The sequence below is a fragment of the Coenobita brevimanus genome, chromosome 24 (assembly GCF_032717465.1).
Source record: "Coenobita brevimanus isolate Jiangsu-jjx chromosome 24, ASM3271746v2, whole genome shotgun sequence".
Classification (NCBI taxonomy): Eukaryota; Metazoa; Arthropoda; class Malacostraca; order Decapoda; family Coenobitidae; genus Coenobita; species Coenobita brevimanus.
Window position 1 is genome coordinate 18,499,911 of NC_136977.1, and position 18,924 is coordinate 18,518,834.

At 40.2% G+C, this 18,924-nt stretch overlaps 1 protein-coding gene across 1 annotated transcript in view; it reads right to left on the bottom strand.

Annotated features, from left to right (window-relative positions):
- Positions 1–18,924, bottom strand: part of LOC145393435 (crustacean calcium-binding protein 23) — a 176,603-nt gene that overhangs the window by 14,819 nt on the left and 142,860 nt on the right. The window contains exon 4 of the mRNA XM_080267532.1: positions 13,750–13,959. Within this exon, the coding sequence (XP_080123658.1) occupies positions 13,750–13,959 (210 nt within the window). The remainder of the gene's footprint in view (positions 1–13,749; positions 13,960–18,924) is intronic.

Below are 18,924 nucleotides of genomic sequence, written 5' to 3' on the forward strand. Positions count from 1 at the left end.
TATATATATATATATATATATATATATATATATATATATATATATACTCCTCACTCTGCCCTTGGGTGGGAAAGGAGGTCCGGATGATATATATATATAAAAATATATATATATATATATATATATATATATATATATATATATCATCCGGACCTCCTTTCCCACCCAAGGGCAGAGTGAGGAGTAGCAATGTCCAGACAGCACAAATCTGCCCAATCCAAATAGGCCACGCTTCCATTCACTCATTACTCAAGCCCCCGGAATCCTGGCTCTACCGGATACGCCAAATAACATTCACCACATTCTGCAGCTTCACACAAACGTATCCGACTGAGTCAATCCGGATGCTGCCATTCTCACAACGGGTGCCAAAATCCCTGATCATGCTCTTCTCACAACATGCATCCAGCCTGCTAGATCTCTTGTCAGTTCCCTAGCCTCACTAACCTCCAAACCTCTCTTCCTCAAACACTCATCTACCATACCTCTCCACCTTCTCCTTGGCCTACCTCGCCTCCTCCCTCCTTCAAATTCGCTCAGGTATACCATTTTCACCACTTTATTGTTATTCATTCTTCCCACATGACCATACCATCTTAGGACACTCTCTTTGAATCTGGTGTCCACCGACTTCCCCTTTCCACACCTCTCACGAATCACATTATTTCGTATCCTATCCACCCTCTGTACTCCACATACCGGGTACATTCCTCAGCAGTCCCATCTCCACTGCTCTTACTCTTGACTTTTCGTTTTCATGCCACACCATAGTGTCACACCCATATGTTAAAGTTGGCACTAACACTCCCTCATGTAAGCCTCGTGCAGCTGCAACACTCAAGCCTCTGTTTCTTATCAAGGCCTTCATTTCACCAGCTACTTTTCTTCCTTGTGTCACTCTAATTTCAACTTCTTTTGCACATTTTCCTCTCTTTTCTATCACTGTACCCAATTCCAGTCTCTCTCCATTCACTGTGACATCACACTGGGAGTCACCTTCTCTCAATAACCATCACTTTATTCTTCTCTACATTTAATCTCAAGGGACGACGCTCACAGACATCAGCAAAACTCTGCATTAGCCTACCAAGTTCTTGTCCGGTACTTGCAAACAGTACTGCATCATCAGCATACAACAAATTTGAGATATTCCATCTATCACCATTCATTACCAATGCCATCTCTCTCTCCATTACTCGTATTTTTACTTCTCTCATCACCCCATCCATCCATATATATATATATATATATATATATATATATATATATATATATATATATATATATATATATATATATATATATATATATATATATTTATATATATATATATATATATATATATATATATATATATATATATATATATATATATATATATATATATATATATATATATATATATATATATATATATATATATATATATATATTATATACATATACTGTATATATATATATATATATATATATATATATATATATATATGTATATATATATATATGTATATATATATATATATATATATATATATATATATATATATATATATATATATATATATATATATATATATATATATATATATATATATATATATATATATATATATACACAGTATACAGATAGATAGATAGATAGAGAGATGGATAGATATAGATATATAACAAACATGGACACATCACAACCTTGTCGCATGCCCACACCGACCGTGAACCATTCACTTAGATGCCCATTAACCCTTACACATGCTTCGCTGCCATCATAAAATCTCTTGACAGCACCTAGCAGCTTACCATCTGTACTATACATACGCAAGACTTTTCACAATCCTTCTCTGTATACTCTGTCGTATGCTTTTTCCAGATCCATGAATGCCATAAACACCTTATGGTCCTTGTCACAAGCCTTCTCTGCTATCTGTCTCACTGCAAATACTTGATCCACACATCCTCTGCCACCCCTAAAGCCACCCTGTTCATCACTCACTAGGACTTCCGATATCTCTCATACTTTCTGTATAATATTTCTTCCATATACCTTCCCTACCACACTTAGTAAACTTATGCCACGATAATTCTTGCACTCACTTCGCTCACCTTTATTTTTGTACAAGGGTACAATCACAGCCTTCTTCGACTCTGCAGGCATAGTTTCACTCATCCATGCCTTCTTACATTTCTCCAGCAAGCACTTCATTCCACTTTCTCCACTACACTTAAGCATCTCTGCATACACCTTATCAACCCCAGCTGCTTTCACATTTTTTAGCAGTTTCACAGTGCTCTTCACCTGTGCGAGTGTCACTTCTCCTGGCACTGCATTCCTTCTCTGCACACCTCCCAAACCAATCATGTTTACAGCCGCTCTGCTCTCGCTATTCCCATTCATCAGGCTTTCAAGATATTCTTTTCATCTGGTCCTTACTTCATCTCCATGGGTTAGTAACCAACCACCTGCATCCTTCACACCATCACATGTCTTTCCGCACCTCTTTCCAGAATAACTTCTTATTTTCAGAGTAGTTTGCATTCATTTTTCTTCCCAGATCATCATTTACCTCCTACATTTTCCTCTTCACTAGTCTCTTTACGTGCTTCTTGCTCTCAATATACTCAGTTCTTATTTCAACTGAACCCCTATCCTGTAACCACTTGAGCCACTTCTTCCTCTTTTCCTCCACTGCTCTCTTAACCTCCTCATCCCACCATGCTGTACCCTTCTTTTTTGTTGATACTCTTGCCACACCACACACCACTTTAGCATTCCTAACTAAGCAATCCCTATATGCATTCCACAGGCTGTCCAGATCCAATTCATTCCAGTTCACTGATTCTAACTCGTCCTCTACTTTGGTCCTGTAATCATCTGCCATTTCTTTGATCCTCAGCTTCTCAACTTTCAGTCTTTCTCCCTGACTGCTCCTCTCTCTCTCTTGATCCACCTCACTCCTCTCAGCTTGGTCTTGCATACCAGGATCATATGATCTGACAGACCTCCAAATCGTCCTCTCACAGCCCTTGTATCAGCAAACATTCCCATCTATGAGCACGTAATCAATCAGGCTTCTTTCAACACAATCCCCGCTTCCTCTATACCATGTATATTTATGTGCATTTTTGTGTTTGAAATACGAATTACAAATGCACAACCTCCCCTCCTGACACATATCCTTTAGTCGATTCCCATTATCATTTTCTCCCGGTACTCCGTAACAACCCATTATGTCATCCTCAGGACCAGTGCCTACTCTGCCGTTCATATCCCCCATCACGATCACTTTATAGCTCCTGGGCATTTCTCCCAGTACTTCACCCAGCTCATCCCAAAACCTGTCTTTCTCTCTCTCACTCCTGTCCTCACACAGTGCATATGCTACAATAACTGCCACTTTCACCTTCTCAAACTTGAACATGACATAGATACACCTCGACCTGACACATTTGTAGTCTCTCATTCCACTCTGCCACACCTCATTCATCAACAAAGCAACTCCTTCCTTACATCTTCCTCTCCCATTCATTCCCGATCTTACACATTTCACACCCTCCCACTCCTCCACTTCACACCCTTTCATCTTCGTTTCACACAATGGCATCACAGCATATCTCGCACTCTTGAACACATTCACCACTTCCACCCTCTTGCTCTCCTCATTCACACCTCTCACATTCCACATCGCAACACGAGTCTGCCTATTTGGTTGGGGCCCTGGGCAGGTATTGGGCCCTCTGAGGCTCTCTGAAACGACTGCCATGATAGGGAATCTGGGGGACATTTAACCCTGCCAGAAACCCCGGTTATATGGTTACCACCCAGCGTAGTAAATAGTTTCCTGGGTACAGGAAACCATTTGGCTTATCACTCAGTGTGGAGCTCATATATATATATATATATATATATATATATATATATATATATATATATATATATAATCTCATCAGCCATTTGAGTGTCCACTGCAGGACCGGCCTATCCTTACCAAAGTGGGGACGATACAGCCAATGTTTCTCTACCAAGTGGCTTAGGCTGTCTAGCAGAGATTGTACGTAGGGTGAGAAGTGCTTGTAAGTGTAATTGTTGTGTTGGAGTGGCTTTGAATGTGTGTGTAGTCTGTGAACTAAGTGTAATGGGCCCGCACAAGCCGACTTGGTGCATGCATACTTTAGTATGCGAAACTGGTTCAACCACAGCACACCTTGTGTCCGCCAATGCAGTACGTGGCCAGAAGAGCGCTCCCAAAGTTTATTACCCTGGTGGGGCGCGAAACCTCGTTCTTCAGTGTACGAAAATGCACACTTTACCACTGTACCATATATATATATATATATATATATATATATATATAGATAGATAGATAGATATAGATATATATATATTTATGTATATCCATCCATCCATCATCCAATCCTACATTACCTCATGAGGAGCGTAGGAGCCCGGGGCTAGGCAGTTGGTCCCGACATTTAAGATCAGTGACCAGCCTCACTCATCCCTGAGTGGCATTACATGAGCAATCAACCTCAACCATCCCTTGGATATAAACCTTCACCGGCTCAATCCGACTGGAGCACAATAATTACCCACTATACCACCAGGCGCCAAAATTTGGTTATATGGTTACCACCCAGCATAGTAAATGGTTTCCTGGTGTACAGGAAACCATTTGGCTTGTCACTCAGTGTAGAGTCACCCACAGGCAGAAGGAAGAGGAAAGGATGAAGGAAAGAAAGACAGAAGAGGGAGTGTAAAGTCACCCGTAGGCAGAAGGACGAGGAAAGAATTAAGGAATGAAAGACAGAAGAGGATGGAAGGAAAGAAGGATGGAGGAGAGGAAAGGGCAGACACCCGACAGCAGCACTACATGGAGTGAGTGGATGGTAAGCGTCCCCACCTACCACAAATTATATATATATATATATATATATATATATATATATATATATATATATATATATATATATATATATATATATATATATATATATATATATATATATATATATATATATATATATATATATATATATATATATATATATATATATATATATATATATATATATATATATATATATATATATATATATATCATCATCATCCGGACTTCATTTCTCATCTAAGGGCAGGGTTAGGAGTAGCACGTCCAGACTGCACAAACTTGCCCAATCCAAACAGGCCACACTTCCATTCACTCATCATTCAACCCCCCGAAATCCTTGCTCCACCGGATACGCCAAAAAACATCATTCACCACATTCTGCAGCTTCACACAAATGTATCCGATTGAGTCAATCCGGACGCTGCCATGCTCACAAGGGGTGCCAAAATCCCTGATCATGCACCTCTCATCACAAAATTCATCCAGCCAGCTCGATCTCTTGTCAGTTCCCTAGCCTCATTGACTTCCAAACCTCTCTTCCTCAAACATTCATTCGCCATATCTCTCCACCTTGTCCTTGGCCTACCTCGCCTCCTCCCTCCTTCAAATTCGCTCAGGTATACCTTTTTCATCACTTTATTGCTATCCATTCTTCCCATATGACAATACCATCTTAGGACACTCCTCGATTCTGGTGTCCACCGACTTCCTCATTCCACACCTTTCACGAATCACAGTATTTCTTATCCTGTCCACCCTCTGTACTCCACATACATTCCTCAGTGGTCCCATCTCCACTGCTCTTACTCTTGACTTTTCATTTTCATGCCACACCATATTCTCACACCCATATGTTATAGCTGTCACTAACACTCATGTAAACCTCGTGCAGCTGCAACACTCAAGTCTCTGTTTCTTATCAAGGCCTTCATTGTACCAGCCACTTTTCTTCCTTGTGTCACTCTACTTTCAACTTCTTTCACATTTTCCTCACTTTTCTATCACTGTACCCAAGTATTTGAACTTTCTCACCAATTCCAGTCTCTCTCTATTCACTGTGACATCACACTGGGAGTCACCTTCTCTCTCAATAACCAACACTTTACTCTTCTCTACATTTACTCTCAAGGCACGACGCTCACAGACATCAGCAAAACTCTGCACTAGCCTACCAAGTTCTTGTCCGGTACTTGCAAGCAGCACTGCATCATCTGCATACAACATATTTGAGATATTCCGTCTACCACCATTCATTACCAACGCCATCCCTCTCTCCATTACTCGTGTTTTTACTTCTCTCATCACCCCATTTATATATATATTGAACAACCATAGGAACATCACACAACCTTGTCGCACGCCCACACCGATCATGAACCACTCACTTAGATGCCCATTAACCTCTACACATGCTTCGCTACCGTCATAAAAACTCTTGACAGCACCTAGCAGCTTACCATCTACACCATACATGCGCAAAACTTTCCATAATCCCTCTCTGTCTACTTTGTCGTATGTTTTTTCCAGATCCATGAATGCCATAAACACCTTATGGTCTTTCTCACAAGCCTTCTCTGCTATCTGTCTCACTCCAAATACTTGATCCACACATCCTCTGCCACTCCTAAAGCCACCTTGTTCATCACTTACTAGGACTTCTGATATCTCTCTTACTTTCTCTGTAATAATTCATCCATATACCTTCCCTACCACACTCAGTAAACTTATGCCACGATAATTTTTGCACTCACTTCGCTCACCTTTAATTTTGTACAGGGGTACAATCACAGCCTTCTTCGCCTCTGCAGGCTTCACTCATCCATGCCTTCTTACACATCTCCAGCAAGCACTTCATTCCACTCTCCCCACTACATTCAAGCATCTCTGCATACTCCTCATCAACCCCAGCTGCTTCCCATACTTTAGTAGTGCTCTTCACCTGTGCGAGTGTCACGTCTCCTGGCACTGCATTCCTTCTCTGCACACCCCCAAAACCAGTCATATTTACAGCCGCTCTGCTCTCTCTATTCTCATTTATCAGGCTTTCAACATATTCTTTCCATCTGGTCCTTACTTCATCTCCATCGGTTATATATATATATATATATATATATATATATATATATATATATATATATCCCCATTAGCCACTATAGTCTCAGCGCACGACTCTGAGGTTGCTACTATCGTACCATGGCAACCTACCTGTCAACAGTGCGTCAGATTTCGTATTATATTTTACACGAATCATATTATACACTAATATTATTATACATGAGTCACACGCGTATCATATTATACACGATATCAGAAGCACTTTTGGCAGGTAGGTTGCCAGAGTACGATAATAACAACCTCAGAGTTGTGCTCTGCAACTACAGAAGTCCACTGCTGAGCAAAGGCCTCCTCCAACCTTCTCCACGAATTCCTTGACTGAGACAATCTCTGCCATGTTTTCCCTGCAAATTTTTTATTTCATCTCTCCACCTCCTGTCTGGCCTTTTTCTGCCACTCTTTCAATTTCTTGGTGTCGTCAGTCAGCCTCTTGCTCCATTGGTAATCCCTTGTTCTTGTTACATGACCTGCCCACCTCCACTTCTGTTCTTTTATAATTTTTAAACTGTCTTCGACATTAGTCTACTTTCTCACTCAAGTTGTTCTTTTCCTGCCTCTTAGAAATCTTCTCAACACTGACCTTTCCATTGCTCTCTGTGAATGTATGAGTTTATTTTCCATCGATTTTATTAGTTCCAGGTAAAAAAAAACCGTACATCATAGATGGAATTATACATTCGTTATATACTTTTTGTTTCATACATATTGCGAAGCTACTTTTCTTAATGTCTCTGTGTATACCGAAAGCTTTCCATCCAATTGTATTGCGTCTTTTCATTTCTTTATCATGGTCTTTCGTTAATTTTAATGTCTGACCCAAGTAACTGTACTCCTCGGCTTCTTCAGGAATTTCTTTGCTTGTTCAAATGACGCTCTTGGGTGTATGTGGATTAAACATTAGTTTTACTCGGGTTCATCATTAGCCCTACTTTAAGACGTCCTCTGTTCAGGCCATTTAACATTTCTTGCAGTGGCACAGCAAGAAATATATATATATATATATATATATATATATATATATATATATATATATATATATATATATATATACAGGGTGGTCCAAAATTCTCCATACAAAAGAGTAACTCTTTCTTTTAAGATACCCTTCTAGAATGCTAAACATGTTAACAAGGTCACCATTCGTGGAAGAGATGTATCCTTGTGTTTTCAATGTAACAGCAACTATATAGCGCATGTTTTGTCACTAAAGTGGCAGTTCGTTCAAAAACAGTTATCACTTTCCTTTTGTATGGAGACTTCTGGACCACCCAATATCTATCTATCTATCTATCTATACACACATACACACACACACACACACGTTTGTGTAAGTACGGTATATATATCCCATTGGCACCCGGTGTCCTCAATATAGGACGAAACTGGGCATTTTCAAAATTTAATAAAGAAGGGAACCCCCGGGTAGGGACATATGAGCTTCGCGACTATGAGCCGACAGGCGGAGGGCAGTACGCCTAGCACCCTTCCAGCAAAATCCCTCGCAGAGGCGTTCCGGGACCCAATGGGATATATATATATATATATATATATATATATATATATATATATATATATATATATATATATAGGGTCACATGTTGCTGTGGATGGAAGAATAGATGCAGAAGTGAAGTTTAGAATAAATGAAGTAGGAAAGGTGCTGGGAGGAATGAAAAAAGTGTTTAGATGTCGTTCGCTTAGAATGGATGTAAAGAGAAGGTTGTATGAGGGTGTTGTGGTACCGACTGCGCTATATGGGGCTGAAACATGGAATATGGGTGTAGCAGAGAGGAAAAGTCTGAATGTAATGGAGATGAGGTGTCTGAGGAGTATGTGTGGAGTGACGCGTATGGATCGAGTGCGAAATGATGAAGTACGAAGGAGAACTGGAGTTGTTCGGGAGATGGCTGGTAGAGTTAAGCAGAGGGTGTTGCGATGGTTTGGGCATATGGAGAGAATGGATAATGAGCGATTAGTGAAAAAGATAACTAGGTCTGATGTGAGAGGTGTAAGGCTGAGAGAAAGACCACGAATAGGATGGATGGACAGTGTGAAGAGAGTGCTGGATGCGAGAAGGATGTCTGTTGAGCAAGGAAGAGTGGCTGTGCGTGACAGAAATAAATAGAGAGAAATTGTGAATGAATAAGTGATGACGCAGCCCTGAGGGGATATTCTCCCGCATTTGGTCTGATCAGCTAGTCAGGTCAGGTGCGGGCAAGGGGATGGGTCTGTTATGATGTGGCAGGGGTAAACCAGCTCTGCTGTCGGGCCCTGCTGCGGATGTCACTGATTGCATTGCGCAGTTGACCCTTGTGCGGTGTGGTGCAGTGAGGATCTGTCCGTTCTGCCCTTGGGGCTAAGATGCGAATGAATGTGTTTGAATGGATGAATAATTGGGGAGTGTGTCGTCCTGTCTCGGCTACCTCCCTTTCCTTGGGGGAAGCAGCCTAGGTATATATATATATATATATATATATATATATATATATATATATATATATATATATATATATATATATATATATATATATATATATATATATATATATATATATATATATATATATATATATATATATATATATATATATATATATATATATATATATATATATATATATATATATATATATATATATATATATATATATATATATATATATATATATATATATATATATATATATATATATATATATATATATATATATATATATATATATATATACTGTATATCCATTCATCCATCCATCCATCATCTAACCTTACATTGCCCCATGAGGAGCGTAGGAGCCCGTGGCTAGGCAGTTGGTCCCGACATTTAAGATGAGTGAATATATATATATATATATATATATATATATATATATATATATATATATATATATATATATATATATATATATATATATATACTGTATATCCATCCATCCATCATCTAACCTTACATTGCCCCATGAGGAGCGTAGGAGCCCGTGGCTAGGCAGTTGGTCCCGACATTTAAGATGAGTGAATATATATATATATATATATATATATATATATATATATATATATATATATATATATATATATATATATATATATATATATATATATATATATATATATATACACAGTACATGTACGTTATGTATGTACAGTCGTCAAATTTTCCACCTGGGCCACCCAGCCGCGAGAGGTGGGTAACGGGTGCTGGCAACAGTGTATCTGTTTGTTCGTGTGTACATGCCCGACGAAAGTCCGGATCATCAACTCTCTTCGTCCGTAGCGAACCTCAGAGTTCATCTCAATATTCAGTCGACAATTTTTACCCGACAGAATTTCAAAGGAACTTCCTGAAAGTACTGGATAATGCCAGTATTGAAAACAATAAGTATAGTAATCTAAATGACCGCATCTTTACATATATTACATACCGGTATTTATAAAAGTATTCTTTTCCATTATTACATGATAAACCCATGGCTAAAAATTGTCTACTGATTATTGGGGGGAAGAACCGTCATGTGACCGGCCCCTACGGTAGAAAAATAGATACCAGTGTCTGTTCGTTTTGCATTTTACCAGTAAATTATATGCATCTCAATGTCAATCCTTTCGTTAACAACAGAAAACCTAAGCATCTCATCACTTAATCATTACGTGGATCACTGTGCTTGCAATGCAAACACGGCAATTGTTTTATTAGTTGATATATATTAAATATGTGAAACAGTACTGTGAGTGACGTGGTAGTTAACGCTTCCGCCAGCCGATCCTGTGACGTGGTTCCACCCCCGTCAGGAGAGACGGGTTTCTGCTAATAAACACCAAGCCCTTATCTTATGACCTAGGTCTTAGTAGCAGCCAGTCAGCAACCAATATCACATATCCTCGCACCCCGGGCCTCGGTGACGGGCGCTAAAGCGCCCAGGTTCGTGGCATAAAAAAAAAAAAAAAAAAAAAAAAAAAAAAAAAAGTGTTCCAGCCTGTAAAGATAAATTCATGTTTGTTATGTTGCATTTACCAGTCACATAAGTAATATCACAGGCAATGGTGATATAAATGTCCCAACAATTCATGAATCAATAGCAATTGTGTTTAAAATGATTGGAAGCTTTTGCATGCTGTGATGAAGAGGTGGTGTTACATCTTGCTATAATGTGAGATAATGTTGTTCGATGAATAACCGATGAGCGTGTAAATGTGTGACCTCACACATAAGCGGCACCGTTCACAATCAGTTTCCCTTGTAATGTGTAATTCAGTCATTCGTTAGATGAATGGACTATAAATGTAAGCCCTAATGACCATAGTCATATGATATATGATACGGTAAGTCATTATCATAGCTGATATAATAGCCACATTCGACAACAGTATGCATAAACTCTTTGCCTCTTGAGGTGACAGTATTTTAACCTCCTACCTCTTCGTGGTGCACCACAGAACACATAAAAAATCTACCTGAAGTACTACCAACGAGGAAACAGGCAACCGTTAACTGTCTGAACATCATGCTAATGTTTATTGGTTAGTGTCATTCATGATGTGAATATAGCAGGTAATCTTACTTGTAACTGAACGTAGATGTTAGGCAAATGCATTCCTCTTCAACCTATACTGATAATGGTATCAAGTGATAACCCTGTGATGTGGAATTACTGATATAAGGGAAGAGAGAGAGAGAAAGACTTGGAGCGTTTCCAGTATACAGTGCACTAATATGTTATAGTAACATAGAAAATAAAATGTTTAGTGTTGTTAACAATGCAAATATTTAGTAGAATGCTGATGGATCTCAAAAACTATTTCGGCAATTATTATCACTGGCGTTATGAATAATATAACCCCCCCCCTCCGGCGCCTGCCCTGGTCTTCACTATGCCAAGCCCCCTCCCCTCCCCCCCTTAAGCAGCTATCCCACCGGCTCGACCAGTTGCAGGAACCGGTCGCATGGAATTGTTGTGTGCCACAGGTTGCACGGACCGAGGCCAAATAAGTAGACTTTAATATATTATTGCATTATATATAATAGTATATATTTATATCATAATATTATATATATTACCTTATTATAAAATTAATATAGTCATATTTCTTTGGCCTTGGTCAGCGCGACCTGTGGCACACAATTTTCCGTACGACCAGTTTCATGCAACTGGCTGAGCCGATGGGAAAGCCACCTTACTCCTGAGATATTTTTCTCCCCACCCAACTCCGTACCCAACCATCTATGGGATGAACTCTGACTCTGACGGAGGTTTACTACGGGCGAAGTGAGTTGATGATTCGAACTTTCGTCGAACATGTACAGACGAACAAACAGAAACACCGTTGCCAGCACCCGCTACCCACCTCTCGCGGCTAGGTGGCCCAGGTGGAAAGTTTAGCGACTGTACATCTGCTCGTGGAGTGCTACCTTGCAGTGGTGAGTACTACTTTGAACTAGTAGGGCCAGACTAAACAGGTGCAACCATAAAAGAAGATCCTACCATTTGCAGTCAGTCTAAATTAACTCCCCCCACCTGAGTCATAAGCCAGCCAGGATGGGTATATTGGCTGTTTTTCCTCTACCACCTCTCTCGAGACCGTCTTGAGTCTGAGTCCTAATCTAAAAAGGTGACGGTCCTTCGGGGGTAGGGAGGAAGAGGGCGCAGTGGAGGCTGGCCAAGCCGCCTCATCCCCCACCTCTCCTGAGACTCTCTTGAGCAAAGAACCCCAGTCAGAAAAGGTGGTGGTGGCCTTCGGAGAGTAGGGACGAGGAGGAAGTGGAGGAGGCTGGCCATTCCACCTCATTCCCACCTCTCCTGAGACCCTCGCGGGCAGGGTGGCTTAGTGGTTGAGAGCCTGACTCAAGACTGAAGGGTCGAGAGTTTGTCACCTTGCGGGGCCATATGATCGATCAAGGTTTAGCTCGGGAAATTCATTTCTCCATTTTCCCTGAGACCCACTTAGGCAGTTCCAGCCGGAAAGGTGGCAGTGGTCCTTCAGGGGTGGTGACAAGCCTGTGTGAGGAGTGCTACCTTACAGTGGTGAGGACGCTTAAGTAATGTTTCGACCTAGTAAGGCCAGACTAGATCGGGGAAACTATACTAGATGTCCTATTATCAGTAGTCAGGCTACATGCACTCCCTTCACGTGGCTCATAAGGCAGCTAGGAGGTGTACGAGTATTGACTGTTTTTTCTTCCAAACAAAACCATGTCCTGCAGTGGACTATTACAGGCTGATGATGGTAATGATGATGATGATACATCCATACATACCTGTCTGTTGTGTGTGTGTGTGTGTGTGTGTGTGTGTGTGTGTGTGTGTGTGTGTGTGTGTGTGTGTGTGTGTGTGTGTGTGTGTGTGTGTGTGTGTGTGTGTGTGTGTTTTATTGGTATTTTGAAGACAGCTTAATTTCTTCGCCAAGTGGAAGTGGGCAGGATTAATCGCGGCTATTTCACATCTCGAAGGAACAATGCATCGCTCAGTAACATAAGCACAACAGTTCCCACTAGTCTTCTTGCTTCAGAAACATTATCAGCTCCATTGTTCTTGCTTAAACTTCTCAGTACCAAATCAATATAGATTCTGAACATAAATTGTGACCAAAACTCATTTTATTATATATCTGAAAGACTCATACATATTACAATCTCACATGTATATAACCGTCATCACATTAACGATGTAGTATTATTCCTGAACAAGTTGGAATCAATACAAGTGTACAAGTATCGTTCCAAGATTACGAGTAACTGCAGAGCATCCTGGTGACTCACCTTGCCATCCACGGACGTGTTGTTCTCAAATTTCTTGAGGACATTGTTCAGTATCTCATCTTCGGTCATCTCTCCAGACAGGAACTTTGGATGTTTGTGGACAGAGTAGACTCCTTTCAGATCCTCCAGAGTCACCACTCCGTCATCTGTTTTGTCCAGCATGTCAAACGCCATGTCCACCAGCTTCTTTCTTCGGTCATTCATTTTTGGCTGGTTGAAAGATATCTAGCATCACAATAATGTTATAATAATCGTAAACATTTGTCCTTAGTTAAAAAGTTTTTCATAAGCCTGGATGAAGCAATAAAACAGGTTTGCAGAGTTAGTCATTAAAAATAGTTTTAATTCTGAGTAGTTATTTTCAATGCAGTTATGAACACAGTAAAAAAGTACATTTAGGATATTTCCGTCGCATCATATTTTAATACAGAATTAAAAAGAAATGTAATTAAAATATAGCAAATTATAAATTTGAATCGATCTGTACAAAATTGTTCAAAATCAACTGAAAATGAAAATATTTAGTCAATGTAATTTTTTAAACAAATACATAAAGGAAACATTCATTCAGTCATTCCTTCATCATCTAATCCTACGTTGCCCCACGAGAAGCGTAGGAGCCCGGGGCTAGGCAAGTTGGTCCTGACATTTAAGATGAGTGTGACCAACCTCACTCATCCCTGTGTGGCATTACATGAGCAATAAACCCAAACCACCCCTTGGATATAAACATGCACCAGCTCAATCCGATTGGAGCGCCGTAATTACCCACTAAACCACCAGGCGCCAGAATAAGGTTATACGGTTACCATCCAGCGTAGTAAATGGTTTCCTGGTGTACAGGAAATCATTTGGCTAGTCACTTAGAGTAGAGTCACCCACAGGCAGAAGGAAGAGGATATAATGAAGGAAAGAAAGACAGAAGAGGGAGAGTAAAGCCGCCAGTAAGCAGGACCAGGAAAGAATGAAGGAAAGACAGAAGAGGATGGAAGGAAAGGAGGATGGAGGAGAGGAAAGGGCAGACACCCGAAAGCAGCACTACATTGAGTGGATGGTGAGCGCCCCCACCTCAACACTGTATATTCCATGAGTCACATATAACTTCTCTAGTCTTTGTAACTTTTTTTTTTCCCCAAAAAAAACTTCGTTTGGTGGCCAGTCGTCTGTACACTTTTTCTGGTGCGTCCCTATGAATCATACAGCAGTAGTCCGTCATCATTCTGACATACCAACGTCCCTGGTAGGTACCTTCTTTCCATGTCCTTGACATCCTGATGGAATATTTCACCCTATTCTTCTCTCACCTCTCCAAGATTTTCAGTGAAAAATTCCAAATGCGAAGCTAAAAATTTAACTTAAAGCCTCATGTTGAAACCGAACTCCTTAAACTTGACCAACAAATTTCTCACATCTCTTTGTAATTTGGATCCTTATTGTTACCTATAGAAATTACTTCTCTGAATGATACCCAAGCCTCTCGTTCCAGGTCGTTCATCACACCATCAAATTCTGCATCAGAAATCAGTTTTCTAATATCAGGTCCAGTAAATACGCCCACTGTCAATTTCGCTTCAGACAAACCAAGAAACGTTTGGCACAAATACAAAAAACAGGCTCCATCTTATTATAGGGCTTTGACAAACTGCTTCACTAACTGAAGCTTAATATGAAGCGGTGGTCGTAGCGCTTTATCCGGATTCACCAAGCTAGGTCTGAGTATGTTTTTGGCACCAAGCTGTAGATTTTTTCTATTTGGCCATTTATTCTTAACCCAGTGTAAACCCTTGGCTCTGCTGTCCCACTCGCAGAGAAAACATGGGAATTTCGTATATCCTGACTGCTGACCCAGCAGGATACAAAGAACTTTCAGGTCCCCACATATGAACCAACGGTGTTCGTTGTAGTTGGTTTTCTCGAGAAGATTGGGCAAATTCTGGCACGTTTCTTTTAAATGCACACAATGAGCAACAGGTATTAATGTATACTTATTACCATTATGAAGAAGTATCCCTTTCAGGCTTCTTTGGGATGAATCTATAAACAGTCTCCATTTTTCTGCATTATAATCTCTGCCAAGTTTCTGCACGAGACCATTTATGTCAGTGTAATAAACCAAGGATCCGTCTTTCTTGAAATATGGCGCAAACTCTTTATCTCTTCTTCGGTACCACAAGAAAGTTGTGTCTGGATGAAACAAGTCTTTATCTTTTAACTGGGACCCCAAGTGCTCTGCAGCATCTTTGGGAAGACCTGGGTCTCTTCCTAAGTCATTAAGTTCATCCTGTGAGAATGGCTGTGGCTCATTGCTTGAGCACATCATCTAATCCAGTGTTGCCCCATGAGGAGCGTAGGAGCCCGGGGCTAGGCAAGTTGGTCCTGACATTTAAGATGAAAGTGACCAGCCTCAAACATCCTTGAGTGGCATTACGTAAGCAATAAATCCCAACCACCCCTTGGATATAAACCTGCACCGGCTCAATCCGATTGGAGTGGCTTCATTGCCCATTAAACCACGAGATGCCATAATCTGCTTAAATGGCTACCACCCAGCGTAGTAAATGGTTTCCTGGTGTACAGGAAATCATTTGGCATGTCACTCAGTGTAGAGTCACCCAAATACAGAGGGAAGAGGAATGAATGAAGGAGAGAAAGACAGAAGAGGAAGGATGGAAAGAGGGAGAGGAACGGGCAGGCACCCGAGAGCAACACTACATCGAGTGAGTGGATGGTGAGAGCCCCCACCAAAACGTTGGGACAAACTCTTCATCGCCTACCGCAGCATTTTCTTCCTCTCACTGGGTTTCTACATAATCAAGACCATCAGGTGGAGTAGGGATTGGCAGATCAGGTGCATGTGGTACAGGTCTTATTGCTAATGGCAGATTAGGACAAACAATTGCTTTTTGATTCTTTTTGTTTTATCCTTGAATTTTGCAGGAACAAAAATAACAATCGTTACTATGCTTTTTGGGTTCTCTCCATATCATCGGCATACCAAAAGCAAGAGCCTTCTTTTTACCTTTTGTCCATTGACTTAGTTCCCCAACACAAACAGCGCAGACACTGTGAGGGGCCCACTTTTTGTCCTAGCCCCAGGTTTTATTTCAGACCAGGCGTAATAAGCTTTTTAACAAAATCTGGTATCTTCAGTCGGTTTTTTCACTACAAATTTTCCACAAATATAGCAGAAAGGATCAGAACTCTTCACACAAACTCCAGGCGCCATAATATGATCGTTAACAGTAAAACATCCTAATTTATCTGTAAAGAAAAAAAAAACTTCGATAAATATCACTACTTCTTCAATAAAACACCACTGTTTTCAATAAATATCACTGTGACAAAAAAAGAAACACTCCACTGAAAGTAATTAAAAGCACACTAGTCAACTAGGCCACACTGAAATTATGTTTGCTACACTCCAGTACTAGTGACTCATTCCTGTGTTGTGTTCCAGCTATATTTTGGCCTATTATCAAAGAAAATAACTGTGTTGTTTTAAAAATACACTACAGTAGAATTTAATATTAGAAAACATTAAATTCAAACATATTATCATTGTAATAAACTATTCAACTGTAAAATATTATATGGTGCTAAAGGATAGAAAAAAATATTATTGAAAACTAAAAAAAAAAAAAAGTGTTTTGAGAAAAAATGTTATGTGATGAAGAAAATTGGTTTTCATTTTTTAATTCAGCGCTCAAAAATATATAAAAATCACATAAAATATATATTTTTTTCAATGTATACCTGTGTAACTGTTAAGTACCAGAAAACACCCCAGTCCTCGAAAACAGCGCCACACTTTCCGAAAAGTTTATGGGTCACTTTATTCTTCACATAGAAATCTTCATTATGTAACTCATACTTCTTACCTTCTCAAACCTTGTCTTTTTCTAAATACCGCATGATTCTGTTAAGACGTGACTGAGGGGACTTTTGATTATACAGTATTATGATTATTTATTTATGCTACTGCCAAGTTACACTGAATAACAGTCCTGGTCACGCTGCCTCCACAAGCTTTCATGCAGGACCAAACTCTTTATAACAGGAATATCTATTCATGCAACAGGTCAACTCTGGAACTGTCTCCCTCTGTCTGTATTTCCTGGTTCCTATGATCTCCAGTCTTTCAAACGCAGTGTGTCCAGGCATCTCGAAATGATCGGATCTTGAATTTGGCTCTCTCTTGTATTTTGTTTTTCTCTTGGAAGGAGCAATTTTTCGGGCTCGCGGCCCTTGGTTCCTTCTTCCTCACATAAAAATAAATAAGTAAATAAATAAAAATAAAATATTCCCGAAGACGAAGTGCACGTTTAAGCCAAGATGGTAGTTTTCCATCCGTCCGTTCTCTAGCGGCCTTATTATGGATGGACCAATTTTGATTTTTAACGTGTTTAGTGAATCCTTTCCACCTGATCGTGTGCCCTCGTCGGAGTGGTCAACCCTGTCACGCTGATCGAAAACGACTTTACTTACAAGGGTATAAGTATCGCTGGATTAGGTGTTGAAAATGCAATACTTTATGTCCTCATCACAATTTTTATACAACGCACTAGAAACTGGCAAACTGAAAAAAAAAAAAAAAAAAAAAAAGCAAAGCCCGCCTGTCCCTACTCACTACGGTGGTGGAGGCAGGTAATTAGGTTGGTAGATAGGAAGATGGGTAGACAGGCAGGCAGGCAGGCAGGGAGCTAGTTATGGAGGTCGACAAGGAGGTAGTTAGGGAGGTCGACAAGGAGGTAGTTAGGGAGGTCGACAAGGAGGTAGTCAGTGAGGTCGACAAGGATGTAGGTAGAGAGCTCGAGCAAGAGGTAGTTAGGGAGGTCGACAAGCATGTAGGTAGGGAGGTCGAGAAGGAGGTAGTTAGGGAGGTCGACAAGGATGTAGGTAGGGAGGTCGGCGGAGAGTAGGTAGATGTGGGTGTGCATGAAGGTTGGTACGCAGGAAGATAGGTAGAGGAGTCGGGTGGGCAGACAGATAGAAGGAGGCGAGGTTGGCAAAGAGACTGGCAGAGAAGTAGTTAGTGAAGTAGCCAGGGAGGTAGGCAGGCAAGGAGGTAGGTAGTGTACGAGGGGGACCCTAAAATTTCCGGAAATCTTGACAAAAATTTCATTACAACACTTACAGCAAATCTAGTTCACGTTCCCTTCAAAGTACTCCCCCTAA